This window comes from Chroicocephalus ridibundus, chromosome 16 (genome assembly GCF_963924245.1).
Source record: "Chroicocephalus ridibundus chromosome 16, bChrRid1.1, whole genome shotgun sequence".
In the NCBI taxonomy this organism is placed as follows: Eukaryota; Metazoa; Chordata; class Aves; order Charadriiformes; family Laridae; genus Chroicocephalus; species Chroicocephalus ridibundus.
Window position 1 is genome coordinate 2,330,137 of NC_086299.1, and position 23,616 is coordinate 2,353,752.

At 51.2% G+C, this 23,616-nt stretch overlaps 1 protein-coding gene across 6 annotated transcripts in view; it reads right to left on the minus strand.

The window, feature by feature from the left end:
* CAMTA1 (calmodulin binding transcription activator 1) overlaps positions 1-23,616 on the minus strand; it is a 295,455-nt gene that overhangs the window by 213,669 nt on the left and 58,170 nt on the right. For all 6 annotated transcript variants that reach the window (XM_063353609.1, XM_063353605.1, XM_063353607.1 and 3 more), the window contains one exon: positions 6,528-6,595. In XM_063353609.1, coding sequence (XP_063209679.1) covers positions 6,528-6,595 — 68 coding nt within the window. The remainder of the gene's footprint in view (positions 1-6,527; positions 6,596-23,616) is intronic.

Sequence of the window (23,616 nt, forward strand, 5' to 3'; positions counted from 1 at the left end):
CCCACCCCCCGGACACAACGCACCCCTCCACCGGACCCTGGCCGTGACGCCTGGCTCCAGCCCGGCATTCCGACCTCAGGGACAGATTTCCCGCAGGGTAAAAACTTCGTCAATAAATAATCCCCCCAAATAGTTTATTTTTAATCAGCTGGTACTTGCAGGCCATTAAGATGCAACAAGCAGTCTCAGGCACTCTTTCTGTATGTTGTTTTTGATGCAGAGAATATATTGGAAAAAATTAGAGAATATTATTAAAGGTTAATTATGAGCAACTTAAAGGTTATTTTTGCATATCTCACCTCCTGGACAAAAGATGCTTCTTCATTACCATACCAGAATATAAATTAAGTTGCAAAGCCTTTAAAATGCGACCAAGACTTTAATTCTGTTGCTGTTTAAAACAGTACGAACAAATAGCAGTTTCCCTGGCCCCGCTGCAGCCTCTACGCACCACGGAGGAAAGGGCATCTCCAAAGGGGCCCCGCAGCGGCAATTAAACCCTCCATCCTTCCCGGCTCCCTTCCGCTGGAAGCGTAAAACGCATGAAAATACCGGATGGGTCTGGCGGGTCTGGTTACAGCCATCAGGAGCCCCAACCCAAAATCTCTCCTTCTGCCTTTTTACCTTCCATCTGCCCTCACCGGGACAGAGGCAGCTCGTCTCTCGTTTGGCTCGCAGCCCACGAGCCCCCGATCGCGCAGTCCACAGGCGGGGGGACACCAATTCCGAGCAGCCCCCAAAACGCTGAGCATCCTCCCACCCCCACACGTTTGGTCTAGAAATAGCGGAGCCTGCCCAAAATTTGAATGTCGGTTTTGTCCAAAACCGAACGCCATGTATTTTCCTTGGCCGTATCTATCGAAGGGAAAAGCTCACCAAGCCTTGCTGAAGGCAGGCAGTAGCTTGCTGAATAATTTAATCGCTTTATTATCAGATAATTGCTTTTTCTGATAATTCCATGTTTTCTAGGGTTCTCTGCCTCTCCAAGGGACGATGCTGCAGGACTGTGTGAAGAGGAGGGGGAGCCTTCGCACCCCAGCACCGATGTCCCCAGCAAAGCCGGGCGGCAGGGACAGGAGATGTCCATGCACATGGACCAGCCGTGGAGCCAGCACCTTTGAAACCGCACCCAGCTGGTGCGTGGCAAAGTCGGAGCCGGGAGACCACAGGCGGTGGCTGCAGAGAGACGAGCAGGCTGGAGGAGCCAACCTTCTGCATGCGTGCCAGGTGAATCCATCCATAAGGGATATGTGGACATCTGGCCTCGGTTGTCCAAGGTGGCCAGTACCTTCTCCCACAGCGGTGCAGCTCTCCTGAGCCGACGGTTAAATGCAAAGACAAACCAGCTCCCACGCGCTGCCCAGGCTGGATCAGTCACGGGAGGGTTTGCATGAAATACTTGAAGGCCATCAACTGATCTGGGCCAGGGCGTCCCGATGGCCCCCAGTGATTCTGCTGTTAGGTCACGTTAAAACAAACGGGGTGAGCTGTTAAAGGAATTAATTATTGGCATCTCAACACCCCTGGACCACAGCAGCTAAAAATCTATACGAATCAATGCCTCTTAAAACCATCTCTGTACTGTTTATCCTCTTCAGGGAAAAAAAGGAGTAGGAAATACTGAGAGCAGCGAGAAGAAAGCGTTGAGAGTCATGAAATCTTTAAAGTGTAAAGAGAGATGTGCCACATTTAGCAGGGATTATGTCAAGCAGCATCCCAAGCCAGAAAGAGCTGACAGCACACACATTGCCTTTGATGAAGGAAAAATAGGTCATACGAGACCCAAACACGTAAACAGAGCTTCCAGCAACACAACCAGAAACCCAAAATTTTGGCACCACGCATGGGCGAGGGTGATGGTCCTGGATTCCGTGGAGAGTTCGAGCTACATGAGAAAGCAAGGACCTTTAAAACGTGCTTTGAAAGTCTAAACAAGGTTTCAAGAGTATTTTTATTTGCGAGAAGCACAAGGGGAGACGGACAGAACTTTTGCCATTGACCGCAAGCTCCGGCCTTGCCGTGACCTCCAGCTTGCAGGAGCTTCTCCCCAGCATGGAGCCACCCGCTCGTCCCAAAGTGCCACCATGTCCTGGCAGCAGCATCCCCCCGACAGAGCGGGACGGCTCCCGCACGGGGCGCACCCGAGAGCCGCCTCGCAAGGCAACGGCCTAACGCAGTAAATTAATTCCAAAGCACAATTGTTTTCAATCTTCATTTACACCCAACCTTAGTTAATCTCACTTTAATGACAGAGGAAATGGAAATTCCCTTAATGAAACAAGTTATGAATATTTATTACCCTATTTTTTACCTGAAAATTGAATAATTCAATTAATTTTTCTATTAATTATTTAATACAAAGTTAATATACTCCAAGATCCGAACTTATATTTAAGAAACCCCCAATAAAGATATCCAAGATGAAGTACTTAAGCTGGACTGACGGACAGGGAGGGAGCGGGACGCGCTCCGGGGGCGATGGGCAGTGGGACGGGGAGGAGGGGAGGCTTCGGGGACCACGTTCATCCCGCCCCTCGCCACGGAGCGGGGTCGGTCCCTGGCACATCCCCACGGCCGAGGGATGGGTGGACGCTGACCCCATCCCCGGCAGCAGGGCTCACCGCACACGGCCACGCGCTCCAGGGAGATGGAAACCTTTCTTCTCACTTTTACATCCCCCCCGGCAGTTTTGCTGAAACAATAATTGTATTAGGTTTCCCTGCCATGCTCCCTCTAAATCTCATTGCGGACCGGTACCCTCGGCTCCAGCCTAGGCACGAGCCCACATTTAACATAACAAATTGAATTTCTCAGGAAATTTCAAAACTCTGGAGCCAGCAAAAATTGCTAAAAAAGTAACAGAGGGAAACAACGATCATTGTGAGTGCATTTTCAATCGGGAAAAGTGATTTCTAACCAGTCTAATGTAATCTGCATCCCCTGTTTGAGCAACCAGCATCAGCAAAAGTTGAGGTGAACAGAGGGTAGAACAGCCCTCCTCCAAGCCACGACGTCTATGAGGAGAGAAAGCCAGGTTACTTATTTGTTCTGCTTTTTGGCACATCCTCAGGACCTGAGCCGGGTCCCTCTTCCCCGAAGTCTGGGCTCAGTGCGGGGCTGCGAAGTGCCCGGTCCTGGTCTCCGACGCGGGACGAGCCCTTCCCTCTCCACCCAGACGCGCCAACGGAGCTCAGAGGGTTTTCGGTGCTGCTGCCGCTGTTACGAACCGGGTCCCGACACCTCTGTGATTTATTGGGTTGGGATCTATCAGTGGGAAACGCCGCCCAGCCCGCTGTCCCTGCCCATTACACCAAAAGCGACACTTGTTTTCCTGAAGCCAGGAGCGGGGAATTAAAATGCTAGAAGTAACTCAGTAGGTAGCAGAAGTAAAACTGAATTACCCCAAATGGATACTGACGGCGTATGCAAATCGCTATTGATTTGTCGGAGCAGGCTGCCACCCAACCTTTTTTTAGTTGCAGAAATATTAATCACTGCCAAGTCTCACTGCCTAAAAATGGCTTTTCGGCTCTTTCCGGGCTGAAAAACCTGCATCTGGGAATTTCCCCAGCCGCTTCGCGTATTAGTACGAGTGACGGCTTATCACAGCGTCAGCTTCCCGAAACATTTCCCAAGAAACACTTATCTTTTGGGCTTTGCAAGGAAGAAACAAGAGCTCGGTACTTGCTGCACAGACACTCAAACCCCTCTGGTTTTGTGTACATGCAGCAGAAACGTAAATGCAATGCAGTAAGGGGCACAAACACATCCGAATTGCATTCCCCGCTGGAAAACTAACCTTGCCGCTTCTGGGCACGGCCAAGGCTTTTCAGTTGCCTGGGCCTCACTTGTGAAACACAGGTGAAGCTACACCCGATCGCTCAAGCGTATTTTTCAAATACTCTAAATGCTAACTGTGGAAGGCACTAGGAAACAGATAAGCAAAGTATCTTCATCTAGCAGAACGCTTCTGGACTAAGAAAGTCGGCTTTGTCATTGAAATTCCAATGTAAATAACAATTAAGTTCTACTTGATATACAAATGTCAAGTAATTTTTTTTTTTGTCGTCATGATTTGCATTTAAACTTGGAAATGTCAGAGACTTCAGCCTTGCTGCATTAGCAGAAAGCTTCCCCAGCTCACCCTGCTGACTGGAATACCCGCTGCGGATTATCTGGCACATCATCAAGTAACCAAACACCATTTCAAGGAAACATCAAGGTCGATGCCTTGCGAGGTGTACTTGTTAATTTATGTTGATAAACTGGAGCCCTCAAAAGACTGTTGTAATAATATTCCAGTGTATTTATATCAGCATATTTTACCAACTAGTTTCATTCAACAAGAAATTTTGTTTAAAAAAAAAAAGCAATTTTTGAGACCTTTAAAAGCTTTCCCGTAGCTCCTCTACTGCCACCACAATGGTATCATAAGAGGGTTCCTCCTCCATCCACCACCAAAGCGGAATCTCACCAGCACCGCACCGTGAAGGTGGAAACTTCTTCATGAGAAAGAGATGAAGACATTCAAAATGGCAGGCACGGCTCGACACCAACCCTTCCTCTTTTGCCCCCTTCTGCACCAGCTCAGCAACCCAAGAAGTCCAAAGCTGGCCGCCGGCACGTGACACCGCGCTGGGCCAGCACCTCTGCGGGAGCCTGACCTGGATCGCAGCGAAAGCCCATCGCCCACGTCCACCATCGGCCAACAGCTCCCCAAGGGCATCGTCCATGGCAGCGATCCACCCAGCAGCGGCGCCTCAGGTCGCACCATACATCACCTTATTAAGGAACTCCACAAGTATCAGTGGTGCAATTCATTTTTATGAATTTTCTGAGATGAAATTAGCAGCACCCACAGCAGCAAACAAAGAACGGGGAGTGTTTCAGTTCAGCGACGGATCAATGTCATTAATTCTGTAATACCGAGAGCCCTGATTGTATGAACTCAGCATTTAACTCTTCCCATTAATTTTTGTACTTAAAAAAAAAAAAAAAGGAAGAAAACTAACTCAACGATTTAAGAAGGTCCTTGAACAGCCATCACAACCTTCCTTCTCCTGGGACGTTATTTCTTTCAAGTGTAAGCACACAGGAGGAAGGTATTGTAATATTAATCACAAACTTATTTTCATGTATTGCCTGTAGCAAACCGAACTCTTAAAATCATAAAGACACCGCTACAAAAACATTTATAATCTCATATCTTTAATGATGCCATGTATACCCAGGCTAGTTATTAAGTTTTCTGACCACTTAATAGGCTTATCGGGCAAAGGTTCAGCAAGAAATTATTTCGCATTAATTCTGGAACTTGGATTACCAGGTCAGAAAAAAGCCTTCTCTAATATTATCGTATTACTTGCTGTCCTGCAGCCAAGAAGGGGATGAGACAAAGCATTTATGCGCTCGCCAAGGAGAGACTCTCGGCTGCCGTCAGCGGGAAGGGTCCATCCAAGGGCCCTTCAGCCACCACAGCAGCTCTGGCTCCAGAGAGCCGTTTGAGAAAGCAACCGGCTTCAAACATTTCCCTTCCCAGGTATTACCGATCATTTAATGCGACAAGGAATCGCGTTACTTAAAGATGCCACAAAACCTACAGAAGCGTCTGGGGAAACAAACAAATCCTAAACTGACAAAGCTCTCGTTTCCCTGTATTTCATGAAGAGCAGGTCCTGCTGCCCTGCCCTCCTCCTCCTCCCCCGCCCTCTCCTCGGAGAATCCACCGGCACTATTCCTTAGGCTCAACACCACTCCTTGCGTCTCACTGCAATTTCTCCCCCTGCTAATTGCAGCGGGAGGCGATGCCAGCCCCAGCAACGCCTCCGCCCGGAGCCCCCCGCGTGGCCCTGCACGCCGACGGGACACGGGATGCTAAAAAGCAACATTAGAAAACAGGAGTGCTTTGTGTTAGCGAGACGTATGGAAACTTGCGAGCCCAAACCGCAGGAAAACATCCGCAGCCAAAACTTCACATGTCGGTTCCCAGGGAAGAAGAGGAGTTAAACATTTATGGCAGCGTGAAGAAGACGTGACATTTACTGAATAATAAACTGCAAACATGTCTGTTAATGCGGCTTTTTGGGATCTCCTCGCCATCAAACACTTAACCACAGCAAGAAAAACACCAAAACGCAAACAATCCCCGCGCCTGCACATTAAAACGGGCAGAGCACTGGGGAGGGCTTTGCGTCTTTTAATTTATTTAAAGTTGGAGGCTGCAGGGAGCACCATCAAGACAAACAGCCCGTGACCTCGCTCAGAGGCTCTCAAACCCGCCCATCCGAAGGCATACAATTAAATCCTGAACAATCGGGTTAAAACTTTAACCTGTCAAGACTGCAGCTGTTCCATTTTTAATCAATCTGATTTCATTCAATAAAATGCTCATTAAGTCAATTAATGAGAGTTTGGTGTCACAAGCCATCAGGCATGACTGGGAGTTTTCACTCGGTGGCCAAGGCATTGATTAGCGAGCCAAGTCATCAGCAGAATGAGTCAATGCGCTGAAGCACGAGCAACGTTACCTTGTTTTAGGGGAAGTTGTTAGCCATTCTTCATGCTTTTCAAACGTTATTAAATAAGCTGCAATTTCCTGAAAGAGAAACGCAGAAAGAAAAAAAGAGTTATTTGCATGGCTCTGTTGGAAACGGGAAACTTTTATAACCGAGAAGTTTTATAACAGAGACAAGGAGCCGCCAGCCCCGGGTTAGATCTCAGCTTAAATCAGGCTCTGACTGAAATAGTGCGCTCGGCCAACGTTTGTATTCGTGCCCCCAGAGCCAGACTTGAATAACCTAACGAAGAGATGCAAATGAGGAAAGGCATTAGCATTTTCCAGCACAGACAATTTGCTGGTAACTTTGGTGACCGCAGCATCGCCGAGAGCCTGGCGTTACGTCAGGAGGCAAAGGGGAGGGCAGTGACAACACGGACACGGCAAGCTAAATTAAATATTTATAAATAGAACAGCATCACTGCAGAGAGAATTACTGAATTATTAATCGTTGCCATAAAAAGCCAGCGGGTGACATCAACATAAGTCATCGTTCCCACTTGCAGGAATGATACGGGCGATTACTTCCAGATCAGAACCGATTTGTTCACAGGAAATTATCGGTGCCGGCGAGATAATTCACGCCGGTGCTCGTTCACAGGCCTGACGGCCGCGGGACGGCCGCCCATCCATCCCCGCGGCAGCGCCCGCATGGCTGCGGGGCCACAGACAGGCCGAGCATCCTCGGCAGCGCTGGGGCCATCCGCGGCCAGTGGCCACCCCTAACCACGACGGCTGCTGTCACCACCCCAGCAACGTCCCAACACCTGGGGATGGCCAAGGACCCTGGGGCAGCAGCCCACAGGCCGCTGGAAACCCGCTTTTTCCCCCCCCTAGAAACAAGCTTTTTTTCCCCTTGTTTCCTGCTGGAAACAAGCTTTTTTTTATTTCTGAGATATACTCAGAAATACGTAGGGTTTTTTGATGGTTCTCTTCCAAAAATTGCCTCCCAGCTGGGTCCAGAGTCTCCCTTCTCAGCGAGGCCTGCAACGGCAAAAGCTCAGCAGAAAGGTCAGCGAAGCCGCCTTGAATGTTCAATTGCCTCCAATCCGACCCCAAACCCGCCTGCAGTTTCACCTCCGGAGCTGCTGCACCAGACGTGTCCGTAGGCTGCGCCATCGCCAAGGTACCGCACGCGCGAGAAACGGGCCTTTCGACCAGGAGGTGATCTTCTTTTTTTTTTTTAAAGATAGTTCTATATAAGGGTTGTAGCTGTATAGTACCAAAGCTAAAAAAATCCACAAAGCTCTCCAACCAGCTGGCCCAAGCATCTGCTAGAGCCACAAAATGCAATTATATTACTCCCAAACGAGACGTAAAAATATCTTGTTTCCAATACTCTTGGTTTTAAGACTCATACTTAATGTCCTCCGGGTATTGCAGCGGTGCCAGATCTCCGTGTTATGTACTTTATTAGAGTTGTGTGAATGTCATATTAATGACTCCTAACCAACATGTTTACACTGCAAATAAATTCTCCCAGAATCCACCGCCGCACCCCTTGTTTCCCAAGCCCAACTCGGCCTTTTTTAACGATGCCAGCAGCAGCAGAGGAAGGAGCAGAACTGCTTCTACGTGAGCCAGGAGGAGGAGCGGCGACACCGAGCTCTGAAAACACCTCTTCATAATTTCTGGCTAATTGCTGCACAAAATTCAATGTCGCAATAACCCATCACAGCCCTCCACCAAGACATGGGCCATGACACAGCATCCCCCCGCGCGACCTTCCCGGAGAACACGAACCCTGTGTGTCTACAGGAGCCACAGCTGAACGCGGCGCAAGTGCTAAACCTCAGAGGGGTCTGACCCAGGACTCCACCGGGCTCCCGGGAGCCATCGCCCATCGCTCCCATGCATGGGAGCATCGGCTCACGGCTTCGACGCAGGGTGCAAGCTGTAGGAGCCAACCGCTGATTTTACACGCATATATATATATATATATATAAAAAAATAAAATACTCTGCAACTAAAATTCTTCATAAAATTATGAAAAAAGATCTCAGCTTTTTTTTTTTTTTAAAGCCAGTACAGTATTTCCACCAAATGTGCTGCGCTCTGCAGAATTTTATTCCCAGCCCGTCCCGCGTTACGTCCTTGAGTCGCTGCGTCACAAACCCGCGTCCCCCCGCGCCGCGCAGCGAGATGAGCACCAGCGTGTGCCGGGGAGGGAGCGCGCTGTGCATCCCCCCTGACACACAAGTCCCCCGGACGCTCCCGCCGGCTGGTCTGGACGTATTTACAGAAGCAAATCCCTTCGATGCAGAGGTGGAGCTGGCAGATTCACCCTCAAAATCCTGCAAAAATAGGCAGGTTGGGAAGGGGGAGGGTTAAGATTAGCATAGGATTTTCCCTATTCCTACTAAAAATCAACTTGCTGTAAGGAGAATAAAGCAATTTTCAACTTTTGTGTCTGAATAAACACACTGCTGCAGCACAGAAATCCGAAGTATTTCAGGTAAACAGGCACGACTCTTACCCGCGGCTTCCTCACTTCGTTCCTTCCAGCCGGCCCATATCCTGTACCCTCGGACCCTTCCTCCCAAATGGCCACTGACGGAGGAGCCGTGGCAATGAGATGCTCCCGTTTTGGGGCAGAACGTTTGTTTCCACGCTGCTGGGCCAGGCCTGCCTGGGGAACGTGGGCAGCCCAGAGAACAAGCTGCCGTCGACGCCGCAGGAACGCGGGCACCCACCGAAACACGGGGGCGTCTCACCGGGACGGTGAGGGACCTGCCCCCGCCGCAGGCAACGCCAGAGCTCCAACCGGGCTCCAAGCTGGATCTTCAGACAACTCAAAAACATCTCATTCAATTCTTCTAACAGGATAAAAGAAGGAACCCGCATCAACGAGGATAGGAGCTCCCCCAGGCTTTCTGCTTAATGATATATTACAGCCTGATTTCCCTCCTCCAGAGGAAATACCTTGGATAACAAGGAAAATCTAGCTCACGGCAACGCTATAAATTAACACGTACAGCAGAGAGACAGCGAATCCTCCACGCTGCCTTCTGTGCCCCGAGTACTCAGAATTACCAGGAGTGGCATGCAAATGGGGCAAAAAAAAAAACGCCAAAAACACTCCACTCCACCCCAAAAATAAAAGCCAAACGAAAGAACACCTGCTCGTCTGCTCACCCTGCCTGTGCCTGCCTGCAGCCCCGTCGCCCCGAGCACCGCATCGCCCACCGGGACGCCTCGGCATCCCCAGCACCGCGAGCCACCGCGCTCTCGGCCCCTCTGTCGGGGTTGGGGGGAGCTGAACCGGGCAGGCGGAGTCCGAACCGGGTCCGGTGCCAGGAGAGCTGCTGCCACGGCAGCTGAGCGCCATCCCAGCCCCACAACCCGCCCCGCGCAGGGGAAAAACAAGCAGAAGTCCCCGTTTACGGTTTGACACCCGTGTGCCAACTTCTGTCACTACATCAGCACCGAGACTGGGAGAACAATCTCCCGTCTGCCACCTCCAACTGGAGCGGAACCGCGAGACGCGGGTGACTCAGTGGTGCTCGCAGTGAACACTCACACACACACACAAAACCAGGCAAAAAGGCGAGTTTCCAGTGAAAGGCACCAGGGCGAGCCCTGAATTGGCGCTGCACAGCACAATGCTCATTTTGTAAAGGACACCGGAGGAGTTCGGGAGCACGGGCACCGGCAGCAGAGGAGCTCAGCAGCGAGAGGCCCCGGGCAGCGCCCGCGGCCGGGACGGAGAACACCCATCCCAGGGAGGGGACGTGCCAGGGACGGCTCCGCCGCTGTTGGCAGCAAAACCCCTTTAAATCCTCTTCTTTGAACCTTCTGCTTTCTGTAACGCCACGACTTCGTGTCCATCGCCCAGGACAGTCCCAGCAAACGGCAGACCCCGGGGCTGGCAGCCACAGCCGGGTCCCACACGCCGCCACAGCTGCTCCGGTGCTGGAGCCAAAGGAGATGCTCCTCCTGAGGAGCCGAGCCGGCGGCACGCACAGACCCACAGCTCCCCCAGCAAAGCCCAAACCAAGACAAGGGCAAGCCCAAGCAGCTCAAGACATAAAAAAAAAAAAAAAAAATGTTGTTTTTTTTAAAATCCCGTCAGCATGGTGAGGAAAGCACCACCTGCGAGACACAAACACAAGGCTGAGGTTTGTGAGAAGTCCCGCAGCCACAGGCGGCGCAGAGGGGGCTGCAGCTGGGAGCCGTCGGCACGCCGAAAACCCACTATCAAAACCCATCCCCAGCAGCCCCAGTTTGGAAGTTTCCCTCCTGAACACCACGTCCCACACAGGTTCTTGCAATAAATTAATTCCTACCGAGTTTTTGCTATACACAGGTTGGAAAAAAACAAATCCGAAAGGCCCAGAAGAAAGCGCTCAGACTAACGCTGATGTTTGACCAGCGGTTTGCAAGGGACGCTCTGTGAAAGCGCGTGCGTCTGCTTTGGGGCACACGCAGGGCCACTAACGACGAGGCGGTGGGTGCCCGTCAGCTGCTGGGGCAGGTACCCCCTCGTCACTGCAACACCGCCCTTCCTTCAGGAACGGGGGGAAGAAATAGATTTATCACTAGAAGACACAAAGTCATTAAATAATTAAAAACAAAACTACAGGCACAATGAAAGACCTCTGATAAAAAAAAAAACCCTGCATTTTAATGCGCGTTAATTCCCCTAATGATTCGCTCTGTGTGTCTTCCAGGGTCAAATCAATGTCTTCACCAAAAAATTCAATTACATCCCATTCATCGTATCTTTGGAGCGAGGCTATTGTTTGCTTTTGTCTCCTATCAAACCCTTTCCGGGCTGCCTCTGGCCCGAGATTACAAACAAAAGGCAGCGTGGCACCAGCAAGGTCAGACGAGACAAAGCCCGGCTTTGAAACCCTCGGCGCTCCCCCCTCAGCCTCGCTGTTTAATTATGAAGCGAGCGAAGGCAATGAAAGGACGCGTGCCACGAACGCCCACCTCATCGCGGCTGGCGACTCCCCCAGCGCTGCCAGGGTGCGTGGTGCTGGGGGACCCCGAGGCCACCCGAGAGCATCTCCGCGGGCGAGGGCCGGCAGCCCGTGGCCGGGACGTCCCGCCAGCCCCGCATCCCGCCGGAGCCCGGCCGTGGAAATAGCGTCAGCGGCAAAAGCGAGCCCCCGTCGCCGGGAGAGGCCGAGAGACTGGAAGTCGCACAGACCCAGACCCGTTCCTGACCGTGCCCGACGATCTCACGGCGACGCTCAGCACATGGCTCTCCCCCTAAATGAAAGCCTGCAGGACGGAGCCCTGTGGTCATCGCTCGCAGGACGCTGGTGAGGAAAAAAGGCTTAATTTGATTTGCTAATGGAAACGCCCCGTACAGCAATTGGATAATTTAACATTAAAATCACATGAGTTATGCTTTATCCTGAACTCGGCCATGTAATTCAGTGGTTTGATTCACACTCTGTTGCTCAGGCTGAAAGCATTTTATATAAATGAACACGTATTTTTATTTTGCACGCTCACATTGTTTGGAAGAAAAAGTTATAAAAAGCTCTGAAATTCGCAACGAATACCCCTGCCTGGCAGAAGCCAGTCTCCAAATCCAAATTTCGGCCTGGAGGAGGTGCACGGGAAGGCTCTGGCATGGGACGCAGGCGTTTAGGATGCAGCTGTGGCTAATCGGGATTATCGCCGTCCCAGAGACGGCCGAGGGCAGCGGCTCTCTCCCGGCTCGACCCCCCGCGGGTCATCTCTGCACCGTTCCAGGGGACCAGCGATTCCCACCTGAGCTCTCGAAAGAAAAAGAGAAATTGGAACCCAAACAGGATTCCCTGTGCCAGGCGGCTTAGGCCACCTATCTTGTCTCAAAGTAATAAATCATTAGTTGGTTTTTTAAAAAAAAAAAAAAGTCTGAATTTCAAGTTCTTACTTCGCATGAGTTATACGCATCCAAATTAATAAGCTTGAAATATATGCATGTTTTAAGAGAAAGCAGGGGAGTTTGTACACATCTCTGAATTTATACCACAGAGCTAATAAAGTTGCGATCTCTTAAGCAAGCACATTTATTCTCTTAGGAAATCTCCACGTCCTCGCTGCTATAAAGACAAATTCCAGCCCATCGCTTCCTTATCGTCCTTCCACTCTGAAATGAAAATACAAATTCATGTTGATTATGTAGCATCTTCTCAGCTGGGATCAAGCCGTTTTCATTTTCTAGCTGTCCCCGCTCTCAAGGCCATTAATATTCTGAATATTACAACTACAGACCAAGCCGAAAACCACACAGAGCAAGGTCTCACTACCTTGTTTAGCATCACTGGAAGAAAAAAATTGCAACACCATTTCATTTGTCCGGTTGTTTGGCCTAAAAGAGGAACTCGGCATCAAAAGGGATGTGGCTGGGTGGGCTGGGGAGAAATGAGAAGCAAGAGAAAAGCAAACAAAGCTTCTGAGCACGCAGAAGAAAGGCAACTCGGGCTGCTGTCGGGTTGGCAAACGCCTGTCAACAATAAAAAAAAAACAAACAACTCTTAAATAAAACGTTTTGTTTACTTTTGCAGGTAGTGCTTTTATTTTTGGCCTTGAAGCGTTACCTACCTGCAACTTTCTAAAGCAAAAGCCTTGCTCTGCACACTCTGAAGCCGAGAGGGGGAATAAACCCAAATTTTACTATTTTACTACGGTGTTAGTGGCAACCAGCACCAGCGGCGCGAGCTGGAGGCCGAGGGGATGGAGGTTCCCTGGTCGCCAGCACAAGCCGGAGCAGGGCGTCAGGCTGCGCTTGTGTGGCTTTGGTTTTCCAAAGTGCCGTGAATTTTCTCCCCAAAACCCGCCCAGCCTCGCAGCAGCAGTGGCGCTTTGGCGGGACTTGCTCCGATTGTCCCCAAAAACGCAGGGGGGAGGAGTGGGGCGTCACCTCGTTCGGGGTCTGATGCAGGGAACCCGAAAGCAAACCTTCCACTTACTACACTAATTCCATCGTGATGGAAGAGGCAAAGACCAAAATAAATTAAAACTTCATTTAAAATGTATTTTTCTAATTGAGTAAGGGTACACCAACTAATGTTCTATCTAATTAGATGGAAGCTGGGTTTTATTATCAATATCTGCAGCTAACTAATTGAATCATTTACAGTCCCCGCTGCGCCGAGGGGCTGCCGTGCACAGAGCCTCCGCCGCGCCGCCGTCCCTGCCCCCAAACCGGCATCAGTCCCCTCGGGGGGGACCCGCTTTGTAACGGGGTCCCGGCCTCATCGGGACTCAAACTTCGTCTCCTCGGAGCCCGTGCAAATTCCTCCTCCGCAAAGACGAGGCGCTGTCGGGAAACACGGATCCCTGCATCCCTGGCACTCCTCCCTGAGCATCCTCCATCCCGCAGCGACGCTCTCGCCCGGGGGGACGCCCTTCATCAGGCGCCTGATGGCACCTACGCAAGGATGCGCTGCTTCGCCCCCTGCTCCACCACCACCACCACAGCTCCCCAGCAAACGGCTGGGGTTTAAATGCCCGTTTTCCGGCAGAAGGAAAACCCGCCGGTCGCCAGGACGTGGTGCCTCCCGAGCCATCACCGCTGGGGGTCCCAGCCAGTCGCCTGGGGGAGAAAAGGCTTTTCTTTATTCCTGGAGCACTAAACCAAACCCCGCTCTGGAAGGGTCTTAAAGGAGATTTATTTTGCAGAAGCTGTTTTAGAGCCTCTGCGTAGGAGAGAGTGATAAATATTCCGGCTTTCCCCAGCCTCTGCTGCCGCTGCTCGTCCCTCGGGAAGCAGCGGAGCAATAGGAGGGGGAGAGGGAGAGAGGAAAGAGAAAGGGGGGAACGACAGGCTGGTTACCAGACCCCGGGACGGGCGAACACGACCCAGAGACGCTCCCCCAGAGGGGCGGAGGGGACGGAGGGGCAGAGCTCACCCCCATGAACGCAGCGCACACTCACACACAGCACAGGCATTATTTATAGCCGTGAAAACATCTGTAAATGGCTTCAGCCAGACCGCTTGCTCTATTACCCTGACAGATGAAAAAATCCACAGTTTTGGGGGCCCAAAGTCTCTCTTGCTGTGCCAGGGAACAAAGATGACCCGCAGCCCGCTGGCTGCCGCCAGCCCCTTCCCCCGCCTCCCGGCAGAAAACTCCTCTGCAGAGTTTAAATCTTGCAAAAGAGGCGCAACGGCAGCCCTGGGACCGCTAATTGGCACCGCAGGAGAATAAAGGCACCGAGTGGAAAGTGCATTTGGTCGGGGAGATGTACGTCTTGTTCCTCCGCATTGTGCGCGGTGACAAGCGGCTGGGTTGCAGGCGCTGGGATGTTTTGGTTAATAACAGCGTCTCGCTAACCATCTGCTAAAGGTCCACGCTATTAATTTAACGGAAAAAAATGGAATAGATTACTCTTACAGTTTTCAATTAAAGTACATGATGTCTTCAAACTGCAACCTTAATTAGACATTATAGGATGACATTTAGGAATCTGGAGCTCCGATAGCGGCTCGAGTCGCCTGTCTGTGAAGGCATCTCGCAGCAGCGCCGGGGCAGAGCGCACCTGGGGCACCGCCGAAAGGGGCGGCCCCCGAGTCCCAGCACCTGGGGGCTCGGTTTAACTCCCAAAGTTAAACGGGTAAAAGAGCAAAACCAACGGCAGCCTCAGCACAACGGAAAACACCGCTTCAAACGAGCCCAGACGCGTTCCCAAAGAAAACTTCTGGAAAGAGACAGGAGTGCAAAAGGACAAAGAGCAACCGACGGGAAACCAACCAACCAACGGGAAACCAACCAGCGGGAAGGGGGTGGCCAACAGAGGGGTGGCCAACATCGCCCACAGCCAAGCCTAAACGCTTCCAGGGAGACTTCATGGAAATGGAAAGCTTGATCTCTGCAGTCAAAGGTGCCCTGCAGCATCCCCGCTTAACAACCACTTTCCTACATCCCAGCAAATTCAGACTCTCTCTGCGGCTAATTAATAATTAATGATTATTTTACACGATCCCATTTAGACAGCATTCATAGATCTTCTTCCAGCACACGTAAGCCTTCAGCCCGCTCTACTATGCTTTTCATTAAAATCTTAATTTGAGAAGTTGCTGGAGACGGTTTGTTACTAGAAGGAAATCGTGGCTGGAGCTGGACGGGTCTGCGCGGCTCAGCCCAGTTACACCCCGGCTCCTCTCCCCACTCAAATCGGCCAGTGCTCAAAGCGGCTAGCCCTTCTCACCCTTAAACTTCTCTAAAGTACCAAGTGGGCAACTTAAATGCTTTCTTTTCAAGGCTAAACCTGTTATGAAGAAATTAGATTAAGACAAAAAAATAATTTTCTCTAAAACACATGAAAAGCGAGAAGAAAAAAACCCCAATCTGTGAAACAGACACCGGAGTTAAACGAGATCTGCTCAGCAATTTCACCTGCCAGATACACATGGAAAATAGTAACCTTAAATACGCAACGGGTCTTTATAAGAGCCAGACCATAATTCTGCACAAACCCACTTAGCGATGCCTGTCCTGAACCGCTTGGCTCAGAAGTACCGTTAGTGGCCAGTATTAGCAAAGCCAGGGCCTAATGGGATTAGGATAGATTTTATCTTCCATTTAAGTCCCGAACTGAGGGATAGTCAGTAAAACGGAGCGATATTAAATAATGCCCAATCTTTACTTACTGGAAAATACCCACAGATCATTACATGATTATTTTATTATTATTATTATACTTTCTTTTAAATGACCTTGGGCTAAACCCTGTGATTTAAAGGAACACCTGAACCGTCGTCTTGCTGTCGCCATCAGCTTTGGTACCGCCAGCGGGACTTCGCTTCGGTGGCCTGAGAGTCTCAAATACGCAGTGGGATAAACAAAGACAATTCAGCAAGACACAGGTAGCTACGATGCGTTAGTTACCGCATAATAAGAAAAACCTCAATTATTTTACATAACTTGAACAGTCCCAGGGCTTGTAGATGCTGAGGAGTGTCCCCGTGCACCACCGGGAGATGCCACCCTGCTCCCGACTCCCACAGAAATGAGGGGGAACATCTCGTTTTCTGCAGCTCTCCTCCACCGACCGGCAAACCCCAACCGTGCTTCGGGGCATCACGGGGGGACAGGGCAGGTCCCCTTCCATGACCCTCCCTTTGCGGGCAGCGCGAGACACCGAGCCCCGCTGAACGCAGAGTCAAAGGGCACCCTTTACCTATAAAATTGGAGAAAAAACACAGAGAGGGAAAAGGCCCCAAATCATTTTGCCATTGAACCACTTCACGTTTGTTCTGGCAGCCTCCCACCGAGCCCAGCCAAAACTTCACACATGGGGGAGAAACACAAGGGATCTCTACATAAAACATACCACTGTAATGCTATATATAGGGTTTTTTTTCCCTCTGTGAAAGGCAATTCCATAACTCCAATCAAGACTGGCCAAGCCCAACACCTCCAGCCCTGGTAAACAAGGGGGCCGAAGGATCCTGGTGGATTTTAAGCTGTAAGAGACTGGCCTGCTGGTCTTAGGAAAACATCTGGGGGGAAAAACCTTGGGTTTTGTTTATTTGCAACCTGCTGCTAGGATGGCTTGCCTGGGATCCTACAGAGATTTCCTCCTTCTGGGTCTCAAGAGTGAAACAGGACACGAAATGCACAGCCCTAGCTAGAGCAGGGTACTGTCCTTGGCACCTGCAGTTTTAATTCTCTACCTTAACCCGCAGCCGGCGGCGCCGGGCTCGGAGGATGCCGCCGCCGGGATGCTGCGCCCGAGCAACAGCCCGCTGGCCCCAGCTCTCGTCCCGGATGAGACCAGGCACCCACCGCGCGGATTGGGAAGACGGTGGCCTCGCTAACGAGCCTGCGGTGCGGTCCCTCAAACCCGGCTGGTGGCCTTTGCCTCCCCCTCCAGCCCGGCTCGTCCTCCCCACCGCGCGGTGGCACAGAGTCCTGCTCTTCGCTTCACCGAAACGCCAGAGGAGGTGAAAATACCGGCGCTTTCTCAATTTGCTTTTTCCTGCACGGCGACAGCAGCAAACCCTTCCACCAAAGAACTGCGCAAGGTTCATTAAAAGGAAAATATCCACGGTAATTGTCCCTTTCTGCATATTCCTCACTCCAATATTCTCTAACATAATAACGTTCCACATTCCTGCAGAACTGTCTTTTCAGCATGTTTTTGCATTATGCCTAATTTTGTAAGAGTTTTTCAGTCCCACATAACGACACAGTTCAATGCAGAATCAGATATAAATCTGGCTTAAGAGACTCTCAACAGGAATTCATTTAAAACTGTAAATGTTAAAAGATTCTGTCTCTGATTTATGGCGTTTTCTTATTTCAAACAGGGAATTAAAATCCTTCTGAAAAGATACATATTAAATCATGATAAAAGCTGTGTTCGAATGACGATGCTGGTCAGACCCAGAGCCCGGAAATCTGGAAATGGCAGTAACTGGTACATTCTACTGCTGGGCTCCAGCGGCGCTGCCCTGCCACGAACTCAGTCCCCGAATCTTAATGAGCGTAAAATGGAGTCCTGGATGCCGCTGCTTCCGTGCTTCACATATCCCCCTCCTGCCCTCCAAGCGCCCGGATCTCTCTGCTCCTGCAGATCTAGCTAAATAAAGGCGTTGCTTTACCTTCAGTCACTAGTTAATGGTTTTATTCCTTCTGTATCGTTCGCACTGAAGGCTCTCCCAGCTCCCCGAGGTGCTCTGGAAATATCGCACAGGCACCCCGTATCATTGCGCAAACAGCATCTAATCGCCAAAAAAAAAAAAAATTGCCAACGCTACTCGTTATTATCAATCCTATCACAATTTTTAACGTTCCGTGCTAGTGAACAGATAAGATCGCACCGATCCAGCCTGGAGCCCGAGAGCAGCCCCAGCCCCGTACTGAGCGCGGGGCGGCTGGCGAGAGGTCACGAGGCGCGTTTGAAAGGAAGCCGCGCACTGACACAGTTCCCCGGAGCTCTACTAAGCGTTCGAGATGCCAAGAGAAGGGGGCCCGTGGGAGACCGATGGCTTCGGCTCTCCCTCCTCGAGGCGCATCCACGGCATCGCCAGGTGCCAGTCTGCGGCAAGAGCCCGTAATCTTGTATTGAGCCCTTAAAATAAAAGGGATCCTAAATGTAAAACGGACAGACGTCAAATATAGGAGTAAACAAGTAGAGGTGGCCAGAAAAAGCATTATTCAAATGCTAGTACAAATTAATTACTCATTACTCACAGGCCACAGAGCTATTAGCAGAGCCCGAGACCTCCCCGCCACGCAGCCTTCAGAGATGCACAACGCGGTGCCCGTTTGCTCGTTAAAGCCTCATTGGGTCACCCCGATGCTGGGACCCGAGACCCCCCCGGTCAACTGCAGTGACAAGGCTCTGAAATTCCACTTCTAGGACTCAACAACCCCTCAGAGATCTCCCCAGAGGCAATACAGTGGAGTTTAAGGCCTTCTGCTGCCATTTCTCTTCATCACACAGCTGTGCGAGCAAAATCAAACACCAGCAGGTATTTGTTCTCTTCCCCAAACACCCGCCCAATTAATCCAAATAAACCTCAAAGAAAACCTGGGGTGTCAACAGGATAAAAAATACCTTTTGAAAATATTGGTATTATTACCTAAAACATTATAAATGATCCTATTAAACGACCAATTAAGAAATATGTCTTCCTTCCACTGGGCAGGATGGAGCCTCAGCGCCGGGAGGGAGGGATGCAGCATCCCCCGGCCCTTCCCACTGGGATAAAAGAAAAACCAAAGAAGGGAAAAAAGAAAAACCAAAACACGGTAGAAAGCAGAGGTGTGTTCCCAGGCTAAGCTAAGAGCCGAGCCATTTGTGTTGTAAATCTAAGCGCCAGGCGCTCTTTCCTCATTTTAAGTGTTCATGGCTTGTTAAGTTCTTCCTCCTCCTTTTAACTGTTACTTGAGGTTTGGAAAGAAAAAAAAAAAAAACAAAAACAAAAAAACCACAACCATGAAAAATGAGTGCTGGAACCCAGCTGCAATTCCCAGTTCCCAGCCCGTGATGGTGGTCTGGTTGGTTCACAGAATCCCAGAGTGGTTGGGGTCGGCAGGGACCTCTGGAGATCATCACGTCCCACCGCTCCCAGAGCAGGGTCACCCACAGCAGGTGGCACAGGAACGCGTCCAGGCGGGGTTGGGATGTCTCCAGAGATGGAGACTCCCCCACCTCTCTGGGCAGCCTTTGCCAGGGCTCTGCCACCCTCACAGCAAAGAAGTTCCTCCTCGGGTTGAGATGGAACTTCCCATGTCCCAGTTTGTGCCCGTTACCCCTTGTCCTGTCCCCGGGCACCACTGAGAAGAGCCTGGCCCCGTCCTCCTGACACCCACCCTCGAAGTATTTATCAGCGTTGATAAGATCCCCCTCAGTCGTCTTTTTTCCAGACTGAAGAGACCCAAGTCCCTCAGCCTTTCTTCATCAGAGAGGGGTTCCAGTCCCCTCAGCATCTTGGTAGCCCTTGTATGTTTTGGTGGGCTTTTCGTTTGTTTGTTTGTTTTTCCTCCAGATCTCCCTCAGTAAATGGGTGGATTCTTGGCAGAAATGGGAACGACAGGTCAAGCTTCTGGAAGCAGCTCAGGCAGTAACGGATGGGATCGGCTCCCGCGCAACTCACTGACGGCTGCCATGGAACCGTCCTCCCTCCTGCCTGGGGCGGGAAAGGGGCAACGCTCCTGCTCTAGGGACGTGCCCAGACACGACTATTAATCCAGGGCACGGCAGCAGCTCTGACCCCCCAGAAGTTGCTGCTGTCACCAGCTGGTTTCCATCCACTGGCAACTCACCCACCCACCCGGAATTATTCGGGATATTGAACAAAGTAAACCACCTAAACCCAGAGTGGCACCAGGCAACCATAAATTCTTTGCAAGGTATTTTCAGACTTCTGAGATGTTACTCATTCCTCACTTTTGAGAAAACATTTAAGAAAAAAAGGACAACAAAAAAAAAAGGGGGGGGAGGGGAGAAAAAAAAAAGGGCATTTTTTGTGTAATAAAAGCCGTTTGCAATTCTGAGTAGCACCAGGGCAGCAAACTGCCCAGGATTTCCTGCCGTTCTCCTTGGAAAGGAGCCGACCAGACGGCTGGTGTAAGAGCAGGGCCGATGCCCGTGTTTCGGGGCCGCATGCTCCGGGGCGCTGCCGGCGCAAATCCCGGGTCACCTCTGGGCTGCCAGCGCCGGCCGGAAAATCACCGCAGGCGGTGCCGGGCTGCCTCCGCCTTCATCCAACGGAGAGGAGACGGCTGATAGCACTAATAATGTTTTCCAAAGGTTAAGTGTTACAGGCAGTTTCATGGTCTTTACGTTTTTAAGTGGTTGATTTCTGCTTCTTTTCTTTTTTTAAATAAAAATAATCCTAAAGCCAAACATCTGCTCCCGGAGTGGGAGCCCTTTGGGTCCGTGTTCAGCCAGGGAAGGGAACAGGCTGCCAGGGGCTGCTGCAGGTGTTATTTTTAGTGCAACAGCTATTTACTAGCTGCATCCCCAGAGGGAATTCAGGGAGGAAAAGGGATGCTGATGCATTTCTTACTAAATATAGAAAAGGGGCGAGCCACGGTACCCAGCGCGACTGCAGCCAACAGCTCCCGCCGGGATGCAGCCCCGGCGCGGGGATGCCGCTGGTACCCGACGCCGCGGCGGGGCTGGGTGCTCAGCGCGCCGAGCTCTAACCTTCAAGCGCTTGGCATTTGGAAAAAAAGCTTTTTAAAAGCAACTCTTAGACCTAATTGGCTCCAATTTGAAGCCTTGATCCTGTAATGAATGGCTCCGGAAATCAAACAAAGCGTTTTCAACACAAACAAAACCGCCTGTTATGAAAGCAGAAGGTTTTTAGGGTAATATTGACTTTAAGGCGCTGTCAAGGCAGATGGACAGCAGGGATGAAAACAACCCTCCCTCTCTTAAGGTAGTCCACATCCAGCCGCCCAGCAGGGCCCTGGAGTACTCATCCGCATCTGTATTTCACGCCCCCAACAGTGCGCTCAGTTCTTAACTTATTTAAAAATATATGCCTTTTTTAAAAAAATAGTATTGTTTAACAAAGAAAGGGACGCATTTCAGAATTATTCCGTTCTTCTCTATCTTTTAGCGTTTAAAATTCTCCAGAGTCAGCTTTGACATGAAGGAGCTAGAAGGGGATTCCCCGTCTATCTCCTTTTACATTTAGGCTTCAGCCCGTGTCCTTTATTGCCTAACGTTTACCACCGACCCGGAAGGTGAGCAGTGAGGAGGCAGCATGCGAATATGACAGGCTGGAAAACCAGCCGAGAGACCTCAACGCGCTGCAAACCGGGCAAGTGACCAACACGACAGAAACACAGCGCGTGGCCGGAAAAAAAGTGGGGGGGGGAAAGGCAAAGTAACGGGGATTGGAAGAGAAAGACGCACTATTCATGAGGGGCTGCACTAATGGCATCACCTCCGGGCAGCTGGAGATCAGGGGAGCAGGGGGGCACGCAGCACGACAGGCACCTCTGTGCCGGGGGGGAGAGGGAAGTCCAAAAGCCGGGGGAGAAAGTAATGAAAGATCATAGAGCCCTGGGGCGAGCCAACGGTGCGGCCGCACCTGGGTCACCACGTGCCGCACGGTGTCCCTGCGCTCCCCAGGGTCAGGCACCGGGCGGCCACCCCGGCCCACCCACGAGACGGAGACACGGAGAGAGACGGGTACACGCACCCACGCTCCCCGGGACGCCCGATTTCAAATATACAGTTTCCAGAAGGGTGGCCGCTTGCAGAGAAGGAGAAATCGAGTTTAATTCATTAAAATGCCCTTAAGTTAGGGAAAACTAACTGAAAGTCCCATATTAATTGGGCATGATTGAGAAATCCAACCCTGCCACTCTTTTGATCGTGAACCGCCATTTCTGGGCACGCGTAGATTAGCAACGACCTCCTCCCGCAGCGACCTGCTGAGAGCAAATTGCTTGGTCACCTCATGCCTGCTAAAGCGCTCTCTACTTTTATGGGGGAAAGCATCAAGGTTTACCTCTTATTTTCCTTTCCTGGGTTTTTCACTGCCTTAATTGGCCCCAATTTACCTTGCGACCGCGCTGAGGCGGTGCCAGCTGAGGGATGCCCGCACGCTCAGCATCCCCCGGGGCCGCTTGGCCAAATGCCCGCCACGACCAGCTGGGGGGTCCCGAGGGAGCCCTGGCCCAAGGACGGGCTTTGTGTGGGACCGACCCGGCTGCGGTCACAGCCCCCGGCGCGTTCTGGAACCGAGCAGCGCCCGGGAGGGCTCGTGCCACCACAACGGGCGTCATGATGCCAAGAGGAGTCACCGGCACATGGAGATCTTCCAGCTTCTTGCAGTCACTTAAAATACCTTTTGATTTAAAAACATAATAATAAAAAAAAATTTAAGAAAAAAAAAAAAAAAAGTGTTTCGTGGCACTGGGAGTTTTCAGGAGCAGAAGCAGCAGAAGCGAAGAAGCGATGCTCGCCCCGCTCTGTGCTGCCTGAATGAAAACCTCGGCTGCGCCTGCTCCCGCCATGGTCCGCAGACGGCGCATCCATTCGCTTGGTTCACGCAGGAAAGTCAAAGATGGGGAGGAAAAAGCGCCTCTTCCCCAACCCCCACCCTGGAGACAGGCACTGCGAGAGGAGCCGATGGGGAGAGGCCGCGTTATTTGTGGATACACAGCAGCAGGGAAATGCCCCCCGGGGAAGTCAGGCACAGGAGTCCCTGCTCCTCGCCCACCCACGGCTGGGGGCTGCCCCGGCCGATGTGTCCAGACCCCCCTCGCAGACGGGTCCATCCTCCCGCGCTGCCCACACGACGGTCCCCAGGCTCAGCTCCATCCCCGTCCCGCGGCACAGGGCGGCCGCCCGCCTCCACACTGGGGAATTCATAGAATCATTTAGGCTGGAAAAGCCCCTTGGGATCATCGAGTCCAACCATCAGCTCCACTCTACAAAGTTCTCCCTTACACCATTTCCCTTAACACCACATCTAAACGAGTCTTAAACACACCCAGGGATGGTGACTCCACCACCTCCCTGGGCAGCCCGTTCCAGTGTCTGACCACTCTTTCTGTTTGTTCCTCCCGGTTTTCCTCTCCCACTCGGAGTTACATTTGTTATACTCCATATCCCATCACTTATGCAAATTATGTTAAATA